This window comes from Alexandromys fortis, unplaced genomic scaffold, assembly GCF_014885135.2.
Source record: "Alexandromys fortis isolate MF-2015 unplaced genomic scaffold, M_Fortis_MF-2015_v1.1 scaffold_127, whole genome shotgun sequence".
Taxonomy (NCBI): Eukaryota; Metazoa; Chordata; class Mammalia; order Rodentia; family Cricetidae; genus Alexandromys; species Alexandromys fortis.
The window spans coordinates 1,550,197-1,565,545 of NW_026068006.1; the positions used below are offsets into that span (position 1 = coordinate 1,550,197).

At 45.1% G+C, this 15,349-nt stretch overlaps 1 protein-coding gene across 3 annotated transcripts in view; it reads right to left on the bottom strand.

The window, feature by feature from the left end:
- Positions 1-249: 249 nt before the first annotated feature.
- Mmaa (metabolism of cobalamin associated A) overlaps positions 250-15,349 on the bottom strand; it is a 152,919-nt gene continuing 137,819 nt past the window's right edge. For 2 of the 3 annotated variants that reach the window (XM_050161524.1, XM_050161523.1), the window contains exons 2-7: positions 13,070-13,559; positions 10,802-10,924; positions 6,594-6,764; positions 3,221-3,306; positions 1,410-1,559; positions 250-561 (exon numbers count right to left, since the gene is read on the bottom strand). In XM_050161524.1, coding sequence (XP_050017481.1) covers positions 274-561; positions 1,410-1,559; positions 3,221-3,306; positions 6,594-6,764; positions 10,802-10,924; positions 13,070-13,511 — 1,260 coding nt within the window. In that variant the 5' untranslated portion in view covers positions 13,512-13,559 and the 3' untranslated portion in view covers positions 250-273. Of the gene's footprint in view, positions 562-1,409; positions 1,560-3,220; positions 3,307-6,593; positions 6,765-10,801; positions 10,925-13,069; positions 13,560-15,349 lie in introns of those variants that run through there. The other variant, XM_050161525.1, reaches the window with a different exon arrangement.

A 15,349-nucleotide genomic window follows, 5' to 3' on the forward strand; every position in this document is an offset into this window, starting at 1 on the left:
ATTTGGGAGCTGGGTAGCGGACCTCCCCCCTCAAAAGAGTCCAAAGAGCATACCACCACATACTGTGCTGGCCAGCATGCCAGGGCATAAGAAAAGGGGGAGTGGGACCAGTCCACACGGCAGGCTCACAGTTACTGCCATGGCTAACTGCACCACCCACATCTTACACAAGTCAGCTGGGTGACAGACGGATCACAGTATAAAGACGCGGGTGACATTTGGATATTAAGTACTCAAGGAAACGCTATAAAATGATTGTATAGGGTAAGTTTATTAGGGTTTGCTTTTAAAAGCTTTCAACAATAAGTCTGCTGCTAGTCCTGGGGAGAGGGCCCCGCTGAGAACCTTTCTCTCCATTAGAGGAATCTGTTCCCGAATGCCCGGTTGGGTCTTGAAATGTTCTAAGATGTTTTCCTGAATGAGATTCCACATCCAGACTTTCTGCTGCTTCTGTCTCTTGGTGGTGAGCTCCCCGCTGGCCAGCATTACCTGCTGAAATTCCCTCATTGCATCCCACATCTCACTGATGCCCTCTCCACTTCTGGCAGAAATGCGAATTACCTATTGGGAAGGCAGGAGCAGAACTGTTAGCTCATGGGAAGTCTGAGAGCTGTCCTTCCTTACAGTTTACAGAAACATGCTAGCATGCACTGCGGCACGTGCCTCAGTTAATAAACAGCACAGCAGAAATAAGATGTCAATTTAAGGCCCAATTCTTTAGCCCAGAAATGTATTTTAACTAGGATGGCTCGGATAGATAGACGGTCAGGGGAATCCCAGAGGACCTGTGAGCGTCACAGGGTGAGCAGAGATACCGGTAGGAAGGGCTTCCCGAGGTCTGAGTGCCAGACATGAAGGCAAGCTGAGGAAGAGCCCCATTCCCACGTCAGTCAGTGCAAGGCGGAGTACCCAGCACCTCTTTGGACAAGATGGCACGGCCCCAGAGGTGCCCAGAGAAGCCAGCAGTAAGAAATGCCTGCTGCTCTCACGATGATCATCACGGTTTACCCGTTACTAACAGGACGCGACTGCTCTGCTTCCTACAGTATTGCTCTTCATTTTCTCAACATATGGACAGTAATGGGAACGGAAGCATCATATCACAAGCCTTTGCTCTGGCACAGCTAATCTAACCATGGAGTGCTCTATAATCTTAAGGGCAGTTATCACTCCCAATGGTTTACATCGAGTAATGAGCAGTCTTGTTTCTTACCTCACTCTAGTTTTTGACATCCTGTGGTTGAAAGATTACATTTAAGATCAGCTATAAACTCTGGCTCTGTCATGGTTTTCAAAGTGCAGTCTTTACATTTCAGCAAAGACTGATTATATGTCCAGTCTGAGACCTATATCCTCTGTCCTAACGCACACAGTCCACTCAGTGAGAAACGGAGAGGAATACAGCAAACCTTTGGTCTCCAGACTCCTGAGCGCCTGCGGAGCAACTTCAGTGCACTCACGTACTCTGCTTGGATTCTGCGGGCTGGCACAACCAAGTCTCCATCAGACTTAGTTATAACTACCAGATCTGCCATCTCAATTATACCCCTTTTGATGCCCTAAAGAAAACAGAAGAACCACATTAATGAGAAACCTTCCAGTTACTCTCAACTAGAATGAAAAAGGACAACCAGTACATGCCATGATTTCAAAGTCAGGCACTCTACTGTCCTTTCTGTATCTTCATAAGATCCATGTGCCAGGTTAACAATTATCTGACAAAACTACCTAAATGCAGCAGCTCCTGGAATTACTGAAGTCATCTGTAATGTCCCTTCCAAACTTAGAGACGAACTTGGTGAAATATATACAGACTTTGAGTAAAGAGACGATCAAGACAAAACTTGATGGAGTGGCAGGATGTAGCTCATGTCATCTCACTGAGACAAAGTTAGCCCCCAGGTCACTGCAGGAAGTAAGGGTGAGAACGTACAGTAAATTATAAGCTAACCATGCAGCCCGAGGACAAGGAAGGGAAGTTATCTGACTAGTGTCCTACACAATAAATAAGGCAAGTTGAGCGAGTAAACAAGGGTGACCATGACACGTGGCCACTGCCTAGACAGGTGAGAGGAACATGACTGTCCCTAGTTGAGCCAGCAGACACACCAGAGCGTGGGGCCTCTCACTGGTTTGGCTCATGATGAATTTCAGTAAGGAGTGCCTCAGGCTCTATCCATTCCCATTGCAAGCCCCACAGAAGACCAGTCAACAGCAACAGCAAGGGGCTCCCTGTTGGGACCACCCCACCCACTTCGGAGGTTTTACTTTTTCCTTGATAAAATCAGCTTTTACTTGTTTATCTTTCTTCAGATCCTTACTCTTCCTCAACATGAGACAATTAACCCCACAGTCACCAGGTTGGGGTCACTCTGGTGACTGCTGATCCTCTAACATCTTAGTCCCCTGTTTAAGCCCACCAGAAAAAACCTTCCACATGACCATGCATGAGTCTGCCTCCTCCCACCCACACAAAGTCCCACCCTTGCACACAGAGACCTATGTGTAGGTGTATCCCAGTGCCTCCCACCACACACACACACACCAGAGAGAGAGAGAGAGAGAGAGAGAGAGAGAGAGAGAGAGAGAGAGAGAGAGAGAGAGAGAGACCACCTGTGTGACCCTTCTTTACTGGAACAGCCTTTGGCATAGAGCTACGATTATAGAACTCTCCTGAGTTTGAGAGTTATTCTAATGAATTATCGAACCTGGGAGGAAGTGGAGCCTTTAGCTTTGTGGCCAGTGATACAGGTGACCTGGTACAGCTGATGTCTGAAGTGAGGGGACACTGTGGAAGACCATGTCTGAAATCCGCACCAATTCTAGCTGGCTAGTGACGGATGACAAAGCAGAGTGCTGTACTGTTGGACGGCATGCAAGCTACACAATGATATCACATAAATTACTTTTGAGCCAAGAGGTCTACAAATAGCCGTGATGCTATGGCCTCTTTGGACTGAAGCCCTCCATTTTCCAGTCACTTCCATGTTGTACAGGGAAAAGTTTTAAGTTGTGTGAGTAGCTCAAACTCACACCATTTAACATTAGTTGAGAAAAACTACACACACATACAGAGAAGCGGCCTGTGGCTCATGCACCTCAGCCAACAGGAACGATGTCTTTGACTACACGACCTTCAACTGAATTTACAACAATGCTGTGCTTCGCATTTGCACTTTCAGAGATGTACCCAGGAGGGCTGGGGCACCAAAATCATTACCTGCAGTTCATCCCCTCCTGCTGGTGGCAGCAATAAAACAAACATATCAACCATATCAGCAACAGCAAACTCCGACTGCCCCACACCTGGAATTTCAAATCACAGCTTTATTTAAAATATTCAGCCATAACATTTCTGTCGTCAAATTTACTGGCTCATTTCTATTCTACTTCATTCAGTTCCTCATCTTCATGGCCATACACAAACCCTTTAAAGTCCTGTTGCTATAACTTAACACCCAAGAGTTGATAAAGAGAGAAGTTTCTTTGCTCAGAGTTATGTAGGCTGGCAGAGTCGGCATCTACTCAGAGAGCGTCACTGGGGAAGACAGCAAGCATGCTGATGCAGGTGTCTCTGCCCCTTCTTGTGACATCACAGATGCCATCACAGGGCTTCATGCTTGCCGCCTTAACTACTTCTCAAAGGTCCCCCTCCAAATGCTATTACTATGAATTTGGGTTAATCTGCCAACACACCCTTTCTTTTCTCACTAGACCAGTGTTTTAGATGACGGCCTTATAGATGTTCTCAATCTGTGGGTCGTGACCCCTTTAGCGATGAAATGACCCTTTCACAAAGAGCCTCCTAAGACCATTTGGAAAACAAAGATATTTACATTCCAAAATTAGTTATAAAATTGCAACTAAATTATTTTAAGTTGGGGGGGTCACCACAATGAGTAACTGTATTCCAAGGTTGCAGCATTAGGAAGATTGAGAACCACTGACTTACAGACTTCCATTCTCTCCTACTCTTAAAGCTTTCTTTTGGTTTCTCTTTCATCAGTAAGTGGCTTGAACACTGTGACTCTAATCTTAAACCATGTCTGCCAATATTTTCATCTCTTTTTGCCTTTTTGTCCTTATTCCTACTCTGCAAACCCCCAGTTCTCTCCTCTTTAAACATATTTGGAGAGTCCTCTCAATTGCAGCCACACACCACTGAAGGGTCTCGTAAAAGCCATGCCCCACTACAGGGCTGGAGAGAGCTCAGTGGTTAAAAGCACTTGATATTTTCCAGAGGACCTGACTTGGTTCTCATCACCATCTAATGGCTCACAACTCCAGTTCCAAAGAACACCCTCTTGTGGCCTGTGGGCACCAGGAACACATGTGGTGGCACAGACAGACAAGCAGGCAAAACTTATTACACACATTAAAAACAAAGTCATCTCCTAAATGCATTCAGCCAGTTTCCTTCTTTTGTGTTCACTGTGTCCTACACTGTTGAAATAGGAGCGGCGGGGCTGCGTCCCCAGCACCCCAGCCGCCTGCTAGCTCATGCCCGAAATAACAACACACAAATTGTATTCTTTTAAACACTGCTTGCCCATTATATCTAGCCTCTTCTCGGCTAACTCTCGCACCTGGACTAGCCCATTTCTAATAATGTGTGTAAGCACCCCAAGATGCGCTTACCAGGAAGATTCTAGCCTACGTCCATCCTGGGTCGGAGCTGCCTGGGAGAGCGGAGCCTGGCGTCTCTGCTCCAGAGAGCAGAGCTGTCGGGTCTGTCTGAGAAGTCTTACCTCACTTCCTCTTCCTCCTGTTTACTCCTCCCACCTATGTTTTAACCTATCAGGGCCAAGCAGTTTCTTTATTTAATTAACCAACGAAATCAACAGATTGATATATGATACTCCCACATCACTACACCACAGAGGAAACAAGGGAAGCACTTCCCGGCTCCTCCCTGGCAGTCTCAGCCGGGCCACCCACGCTGCCCTTCTGATGTGGGCAGCACTGCTGAAGAGGCCTCCATCCCAACCACTTTCCTGAACCCTCACTCCTCCACGAAACCAAACCAGGAACAGACATCCCACAGCTTCCTCAACTGTCACCGTACTTTTGTACCATTACCAAATTTACTTTTATTCTGGTGGTTTTTAACTTATTCGTTTACTTATCTACTTATTTCTGAGACAGGGTCTATGTAGACTAGGCTGGGACTCACTATGTAGGTTTTCTCTCCACAGGCACATTTCTGAGCGGCCTTAACCGACGCTCACTGTCCACGTTCTGACCCACACCCCGGCCTGAACACTGCAAACTCTCTCCGTGTATCTCTATCTAGTAAGCTCCTTTCCTCCCCCAGAGCGGCAGTGTACCAGGTCACCTGGAAGCACAGGGGCTTCCCGATGAGAACTTTGAAGGTTGTCAGCTGGTGGCTCCTCTTCATGTTCATCTTTGTTTCCTATTCCTTCTCCTTCCATCTGGAACCTAGGTAGATCTGAGTTCTAGCAAATCCATGTGGCGGCTAGTCTCCATTTTATCCCTATTTCCTTCATTTAACCTAACCCTAATTTATAACAGTACTAGACTACGAGCCATATTAATAACTGTTAGGTCTGTCCTTACTGCCCAGGCTTCCTAAAACAGAATCACTTGGGCACCTAGTAAGCACGTCCCAGTAATGAACTGATAATCCCTGTTGTTCTGCCTTCCAATCGTACCGTTCTCTATTGCTCCAATCCTTCCTTCTTCACCTTACATTCAACAATCAAGTCCTGCCAACTGACTGTCAATACTTTTCATCTGTCTCCTCTTCCTAGCCCTGCTTACTTGAAGTAGACTCTGCATTTCCTTCCTTTGATTGGCACCATGATCCGTTTCCCACGTCCATCCTAAACCATTTCTCATTCTGCTGAGGGTTCCCTCCAAACACATATGGGACGTCCCTTGTTCAGGCTTCCCATTCTCTTCAGAGAAAGCACTTTGGCAGAGCACACGAAGAAAACTTGGCCCTAGTCACTGTTTGAGCTCCTCTCTTTGCCCTCAGTGTTGTAAGTGGCCTGAGCAAGCTGCACTTCTCGGGATGAGCCATGCTTTCTCTGTGTCTGTCCAATGCCTTTTACCCCAACTATTAACACCCACTTTCCCTCCTCTGAGAAGTCTTCATTGATTCCTCCAAACACTGGTCTGGGTTGTGTCAAAAGATCATTTCTCTCCAAGAATGTGAAGGGTTGGAGCTTTCCTTTCAATGTCTTCACTGCATATAATTATGTGCTAAGGACGAAACAGCCTCAGAATCCTAAGTTCCCAGCTGAATACTGTGGACATCAAGTGTGCTTAAGTAGTACTGTGATTTGCTTCCAAAGGCCGGCCGTTCTAGTACTTACTAGCCCCTGCACACAGAACATGCCAATTTACATAGCAGCTATGTGGACATGTGGGCCACTGTCACCTTTTATATGGAAGGCTCTTGTGGGTGAGGAACACAGCCCATATACTTATATTGCCTGTGGGGCAATAGCTTGTATTTAATTCCACTTCATATCTGTTGAATGAACTAAGTGAAATCAGTTGTTAATCATCTTTAAATAGTATTCATTATAATGATACATCATTTTTATGAAATAGAATATCACACTCACCTACAGTTTCAATAAGAATGATGTCATATCCCCCTCCTTCACATAACAGAATAGCTTCATTTGTGGTCCTTGTCACACCTCCTAAAGTTCCACTGGTAGGAGATGGCCTGATGTATGCATTCATATCTCTTGATAGCTCAATCATCCGGGTCTTATCACCTAAGAGGGATCCTAAAACACATAGCTACATTTTACAATCATGAAGGACTAATTACACCAATCAACAAACTGCAAGGAGACCTGAGTTACAATAGTTTTTCCCAATGTTTCACCGTTACTGAGTTCTCCTCCCCTCACTGTCTATCCTCACGGTGGAGGAACTAGTCAATCATTCCTGAAAACCAACATGGTCATTCCAAGCTGACTAGACGTTCACATATAAGCCCTCCAGCTCCCCAGGCACCAATCCTTCCTTACCTTCCTTGACCAATGCCAGCCTCCCAGGACCAAGCCACCCCTGTGGCTGAGTAGTGTGGTCTCTAAAGAGCCATCTCCACTTTGACGTGTCTGCCTCTTTGCTGCTGTCCTACAGGGGCATCTAGTATGTCCTCTTTCACTGATTTACAAGTGGTCAAATCAGGGGCCTGGCTCTACTGTCCCTGGCCACTTCATTTTGGGGTGTTATTTTTATCCTCCTGAATCCTTTGTCTCCTCATAAATGGGACAATTAAGTCATGGTAAGGCTCAAATGAGATTAAGCAGGAATGGAAAATGTATTTCAGAACCCATTAACAAAAACAGACCCTGTCCATCTCAACTCACTGATGACCTGTTTCCTTCAAGTCTTTCTAGAACATTTTCATGATGTGCCCTTTGGTGTAAATCTCAATAGTACATAGTAACTGCTCTGTAATCTCTAGCACCCTGGAAGACATATGAAAACTTCAGTGACCCTCTCTTTCTCTTATTACCAAGAGCAGCCTCCACTCCCCATCCTCTTACGTGCACAAATGACATTTCCTCAGCCTTATGCAAATACTGTGCAAACGCGTATGGACACTAGCTACCTTAACCCCAGTCTACCCTTACCTGCAGCTGGACAGTGAGTGGAAAGCACAGTGAAGAGAGAGAAAAGATCCCTACAACCCACCTTGGGGTCTCACAGCTACAGGAAATCTGCCAAATCTAGAAACATTCACTTATCACAAATGGGGGCAGGATACTACTGGCACCACCTGGATAAAGGATGGGATTTTGCTAAGCAAACCTCAATTTATGGCTCAGCCACCACTTACAATGAACTGCCACCACCAACAAACAATTGCCACCAATGTCACCAGTGCCAAGGTAGCAAAAATGTGCTACAGCTATGACATAAGTTCCTTGCCTGTGAACCTCATCCTAAAGCTGCTGGACACTGAATGTTAAACGAAATGGTTATAGTAGGTACTCAATACCCAGAGAAGGGATTGATTATATTTCTGAACTGAGATATTTGAGCAAACATCAATACTTGAAAATTCTGAAAGAATTAAGACCCTGGAACTACTATTACCTCTTTCTACTTTTTTATTAAAAATATATTTATTTTTATCATTTTTAATTATGTGTATGTGTATGCACATCTGTAGGTACCTTTGGAGGCTGGAGGTGCTGGCCTCATATTCCCCAGAACTAGTTACATGTGGTTGGGAGCTACCAAGGTGGGTGCTGGGAACTGAACTCAGGTCCTCTGCAAGAGCAGTCCGTGCTCTTAACCACTGAGCCATCTCTCCAGCCTACAAATTTCTTTTTGCTATATGATTATATATTTATATTTACAAGATAGTAAAGACTGAAAAGCTCCTTAACGGTATGCCCCTTCCCTTCACTGCTCCATGTCTGGGCCTTCTCACAGGTACTGACTCTACATCACATGCTTCCCATATACCTCAACTACCTTACTTACTGCACACAAACTTTTCCCTAAAGTACTTTTCCACCTGAAATCATCCATGTGGAAGCATACATCTATCATAGCTACATCATATTACCCTATAGACCCCACCACACTGAACGCAGCATTATGAAATTACTCTTCCATAGAGCTGTTCCTGCCGGTGAACCTTCCAAACTGTTCGCTGTAGACCCCAGGGTGATGTCAGCACAGGAAGGTTTGTAAGTCTAAGCACAAGGGCAGACGAAGGGACTGACGCTGCTTACACTCTAATTTAGTGCTATTTCCAACTATATTTATATAGACCAGGAATTCATATTTATAATATTCTATTTACCTGCATGTATTTTTTTTTTGAATAGCACACAGTTTTAAAACCCTAAGAACAGGACCCTTCACTTTCAATTTGAGCAAAGTTAAGAGCCACAGCTTAGTCAGCAGAGTACTTGTCTTGCATGAGGAAATGAGTCTGACCCTTAGAACTCTGTAAGAAAATCAGGCCTGGTGGCAGCACATGCTTGTCACCCCAGCACCGAGAAGCAGACACGGTAGATTACCGGAGCTTACTGACCAGTCAACAGAGCCTACTTGGAAGGCTCCACGAGAGTGAGACATTCTGTCTAAGGAAACAAGATGGGCAACACCCAAGGCTGTCCTCCCACACATACCTGCACACACATATACATAGAAAATGAAGGTTAGCAGCTTTAATCACAGGATATAACATCAGTTCTGCTATTAATTTCTACTTCAAGCTATTGTTTTCTCTTTCTGGAACAAATACTCTAGACCATGAAGGTAGAAAGGAAATGGCCTTCTTAGCTGAATAATGTTGGGATTATTTATGAAAGTCCTTCACTAGCACAGTTCATATATTTTCACTGTGCAAAGTTCTTAAACAGTAAATAAACTAGACAACAAATTGACATGGATTTATTTAATCTTGGAACTTGAGACCCCCAAATCCTTTGAATGCTCTGAGTCACATTTCTCAATAAAAAAATAGTAAGAATTGTTATCAACTTCTCTAACCTTTCAAAAATTACTTCCTGCAGAATACTGCAGCATACAAACCAAGCACTTTCACTGAGACCTAGGATTTATCCCTCAGAGCATACACTACATGTGACCACGTGTGCTGCCTGTCTCCCTCCTAAGACATAAACACCCTGAAGCATGGTCCCTGCAGTGCTGGTGTCTCACCTACAGAAGGTACACCCATACCCAGTAAGTGAATAACTGGCATCTGAGCAGCTTAACCCACAACGAGAGAAAGGGGAAAATGTTTCCTGAGTATTTATAGGACTTTATATGTTTTCTTTAAATGGGCCTTAGGGAGCTAAGTTTATATTCATTTTACTTCTGATGAGCTGCAAATTAAATGCTGAGTGATTGCATGACCTCACATCAGCAAGTAACTACTGAGCACGGTGCACTGTGCCTTGCAGGGTGCAGCAGCACATTACATGGTCCTTCAAGTGCCTTCTGTTTCACTGGACACTAACAGACAGGTGACAAGCTATAAACAATTGTATACCCCCCTTCCCCGCTCAATCTTTACTGAAGAGATGCTACACCACCTTGAAGATAAAACTGAGAAGTTAGGCCCACTGGAAAAACAGACTATGAGAAGGGGCTGGCCCTAGGCATGATCAAAGGGCTGAGATGTGTATCCCTCTAACCCTACTTGAGTATCCACTGAGATACCCACAAGCTGACCTCCTGTGTACAATTCAGTACTACCTAACCAACTCCCAGTTTCCACCTGTGTTATAGCTGAGATGGGAAAGACATCCTGGCAGTCGGGAGCCAAGGAATACCACAAAGTCACACCGCACAACAAACCTCACACATGAGCTTTATGAGGAGAGAAAAACCCAGGAGGGTGGGTCTTTGCTCCAGCAAGAATCTGCAGCAGAGAATTGAGCAGAAGACAGGGTTTATATAGGGTTTCAAGAGCGGGGGAGTTTTCCAGGGTGGCCTGGGGCTGGATCTTGAGGTAAAATCAAGGATTGGTGGGATTCTATTTTTCTGTAGGGCAGGGCCTGGCCACCGGGGCCTAGCCACTGAGGTTCCTGAGGCTGGGAAGGGGTCAGGCCTGGCTACTACCAGAGCAGTCTAGGGGTGGAGCCTAGCAGTCAGAGGTTTCCAGAGGTGGGGCCTTTTTTCTTTTTTTACAGAGAAAGCCATCCCTCCTGAGTTGGCATGAATAGTCAACACCACCTCACTCTGCAGAACAGGAATGGTTCCTCTCATAAGGTCAAACTCAGCTAGCAATCAGAGGTCCCCTAACTGCCAATTCCCACTAACCTGTAATGTCAGCCATACTCACCACCACTGGTGCAGGAAGATGGGTCCACAGCTAGCACAGACAGTCTGTGCCCTCTCTCGGTCAGCATCTTCCCAAAATATTCTATGAAGGTTGATTTTCCTGCACCAGGGGGCCCAGATAATCCTAGAGTGAGATAATGAAATCAGTACCATGACTAGTTTTGATGAATAAAACATTAGTTTACCTTCTGCTTCCTCTAATTTATGAAAATCATCATTGACATATTTCAACATGCCTTAAATCCATCTCTTTACCTAATTCCCAAGTAGCAGTGAGGCACAGAGGCACAATTCTAAGATCCATGTTTATAAAGTTCACTTTTACAAACCCTGCCCTTTTCCTGTACCGCAGGCCTTCTGAGACACGCTGCACTGCTTCTGTTTCTATGTGCAGAACTTGTGCACCTGCTCTTCTCTCCTAACAGTGGGCAACTGTCCCACCTGTCCACTGGAAAAACAATCCATTACTCCAGAAACTGCTAGGATTGAGAAAGTATTTTCTCTACAAACATTTTTCCTTTGTCTTACTCATAACTTCAAGAAAAAAAATCCAATAAAAGAAAATCTTAAAAAAAAAAATCCTGATGTTCAGAAAGGCAAGAAAGCCATTACATGGAGAGCCATGGCAGGTAAGGGTCAAACCTTGAGCTGTCCGTGGGGGCTCACCCCAGTGCTGCTGTGACCAGCTCTGTGGTCTGTACGATGCTGCCTCAGCACCCTCCTCAGGACAGTAGCTGCTGTAACAGTCTGGGCCTTTGCAGACGGTTTAAGGGTTAAATGAGATAATGTTTAATATGGGATCACATATACTGCATGGCCTGCAGAACATTAGACACGGGCATCCAATAATCTTCAAGAGTGCATACAGTGTATGCAGGCTTAGGTCCTTACTATAGCTCATGGTACATTTCCACCTTAACAGGTGCTGAATAAATTCGTGCTTTTACTGATGATGACGATAAGATGACTGAAGACTTGAGTTTATCAGGACTAAGATCAGGGTAGACTACCCAGAAGGCCCAGAGAAGGTGTGTGTGACTTGTTAAGCAAACTCTGGGACTTTTCTCTCTTCAAGGGCTCTCTAAGGCCTACTGTAAGTCATGCTGGGTTTTCTTCTTGGGGTGTGCTAGTCTGTCTACAATCCAGTATCTATCCAGACCCAGTGTAGTTCCTCAAAATGAGAGTCCCTCCTTGAGGGTAGGGGAAGGACTGTGAAATGCAGGGATAGGTACAAAGGTTGGTTAGAGACCTGTGTGAACGCAGCTTTGAAGCATTCATCTCCACTCCTGGAACAAGAGGACGCTTGACTCCTATGTTACCAATACACAAGGATGTGAGGTCTAGGATGACATCAGTGTTTCTCTTATCTACTCACCACCCACAAAGTGCCTGCACTATCATCACATCTCAGGCTGTCTTTAGAGAATGAGCTGCCTTAGAGTACCCGCTTCACTGCCATGGGATGCCCTCCATCCACCCAAACTGCCTGGCTTAACTCCTGCTACTCAAAATATACCTAAATTATCCAGAAATATAACAGCTTACTCATAGTCTAGGACAAAGCCAAATAATCCAAAAAGCTCAAATGAACATTTAAATACAGATGGTAACCACGGCACGGAGACGGCAGGGGTTGGAGACACCCTAGAAGCTCCATGAAAGTATCTGGGTGAAGGGAGGGGCTAGAGCCATAGGACATGCCTGGAATCCCAGCACTCGAGAGCTTGAGGCAGGAGGACAGTTAAAGTCAGCCTGTGTGACATAGCAAGACAGAAGAAAAGAAGAAAAAGAGGAGGAGGAGGAGGAGGAGGAGGAGGAGGAGGAGGAGGAGGAGGAGGAGGAGGAGGAGGAAGAGGAGGAGGAGGAGGAGCAGGAGGAGGAGAGGCTTATGTGTAGGAAGAAAACAAAACACCAAATAAACAGAATTTCAAAATGTGACTAAGCTAACCTGGGTCGGGCAGGAAGAGAGAGCTCAGCCTGGACCAGCCATCTGAGGACTGCCAGAAGGAGCAGCACCGTGCTAACAACCCATTGTGTATACTTCTGCTCTGGAATCCACCGCCAGAGTCTTACTTACAACAGAATGCTTACTGAGGACACAGGCTTGTTTCAAATGGCCATGGGAATTCTACCTGTATGAAGATTACTACTTGTAAAAAATATCATTTAATTTAATTCAAATGTTCAAGAAAAGAAGTCTTCATCCGACCTCGCACTACGCAGATGAATTCAGAAAGCCATTCGCTGACAACAGAAAAAGAAAACCGACCTACTCGAAACGTGAGGGGCTTTCCCTGGTTGAGCTGCTCCTGCTCTCGGCGGCGGGTGAGGACTCTCTGAAGAAGCGCCTGAGCCAGCTCCTTCTTCCTCGCATGAGTCGATTCCACAAGAGTTATGGCCTCTGCTAAACAAGCTCTTTGCCCGCCAACTAAACCCGTATAAAGTTTATCCACAAATTTTTGTTCTTTATCAGAAAGTCCTTCTGTGTGGTCCTTCAAGGTGGCCTGGGCACATAACGCTCTCCTCGGGCCACCAGACAGCAGCGTCCACTTGGTACAATGGTGTCCTGAGGGCTTCAGTAGCACAGCACTCGAGGCTCCGGATGCAGGATGTCTACCTGAGTGAAGGATACAGTGGAGACGTGGGGAAGGCACCCTAAGGTTGTTTAGGAAATGCTGGTGGGGATGCAGTAGCAGCGTGGGGATGCTCATTTTGCTTGTAATTGGATCCTTTCTGACTCAGTGTGATTTATGAACTCCCTAGAAGGAAGAAAAAGATATTTTTGAGCCCAACAGACAATTAAAACACCGAAGTAGTAAAACTGAGACTGTTTCTCCTACATTCTAAGATACGAATGACCAGGATTCTTCATAATAGATGTGATAACTAATTCTGGCTGTCAGCTTGACTACATCTGGAATCAGCTAAAATCCAGGCTACTGAGAGTACCTGTGAGAGATTTTCTTAATCAGTTTATTTGAAGCAGGAAGACCCACCCTAAATTTGGGCCTCACTTCCTGGTGGCAGCCCACATAGACATGGAAAAAGAAAACTGCTTTTTGCCTGCTTGCCCTCACTCTCAGTACTCTGCTGCTGAGCCATACTTCCTCCAGTATTAGAGCCAACTTCTTCAGGGTTTACACAGACCGAAGAGCAGTTCTCCAGGAATTTTGCAGGACAGTGAGACATCCAGGCTGGAGAACTGAGAAGGGCAGAAAGCGCACTCCTGCATTGCAGGCTACTGGCTGGAGTTCTGACTTTCCTTGATGATGGACTCTAACCTGTGAGCCAAATGAACCTTTTCCTCCCCAAATTGCTTTTGGTCATGGTATTTCATCACTGTAGCAGAAGCCTAACTAGGAAATTAAAATTTAGGAGAGGCCTCCTTCCTTCGTCATAGTTAGAATAACCCAGAATAATTCAGAATAACCCAAGACATGAAACTACTTTATTGTATTTACATTAAAATTACTCTGTAAGCAAACCAACATAAGGCCTCTGTAAATATACTACATAAGCCTAGCACCCTGTGATCCATTCCCAGGACCCACAATAGAAAGAACTGACTTCCAAAAGTCCCTACCTCTAAGTATGTGCTATGGCATGAACACAAGTGTGTGTGCACACACATAATAATAATAATAATAAAATGTAAAAAAATTACAAAATCTCATTAGACTAGATATTTTCTGCCATTTTTTCCCTTGCATTCATCTTAATGATTTCTTCAGGTCAACATACCCGACTCTGAGGCATGCACAAAAGATTCGTTCAAATGATTCCCTCTGCTGCTGGCCTCCTATTCATTCTCTACATAAGGAATGTGATTAGGAGTGCAGCACTTGAGGCACAAGTTTAGATGCACGTACAAACTCAAAGAGACTCCTGAATAATCTGGTATAAGCGCACAATCAACAACAATAAGCCTTAATGTGAAGTAAACCGCGTAGGCCGTGTAGTGACCAGACCAGTGCATCTCAAAGATGGTCAGAAGCACCTGGTGCCTCTTCAGAATGCCTCTTCCCCGCCTCACACCAGCCTCTGAAGGGTGTGCATGCTAAGGCCTGAACCAGCACAGAACCAGGCAAAGAACATTTCCAGCATTACTGAAACGCTCAACACAACTACCCACTACATTAAAGAAAGCTAACAAGTGTGTTGAGTCAGAATGGGATAAGTTATGAGCCAGGGCCACTCACTTTTGCAGTCCTGACTTTGGGCAAGTCACAACCATTCTGTACTTCAGTTTCCTCTGGAGTTAAACTAGGTAAAAGCAGGGTAGTCATAAGGATTAAATGACTCAATTCCTGAGGGAAGTCTGAGGTATTCAGCATCAGCCTTTGCTGTCATTATATCAACTGTAAACACTGTAACACTAGGTCACACACCCACCTTCCGGGGTAAGCTAGAATTTGTAGATAGCCATAACCTGCCCAATTTGGAGTTTATGGTTGTTTGCAAATGTTGGTTTCCCTATACCTTGTGGCACATTAAGTTACTTTATTGCTCCAAGGTACTCTCTCTAAACGGTACTTCAAGGCCCATAAAC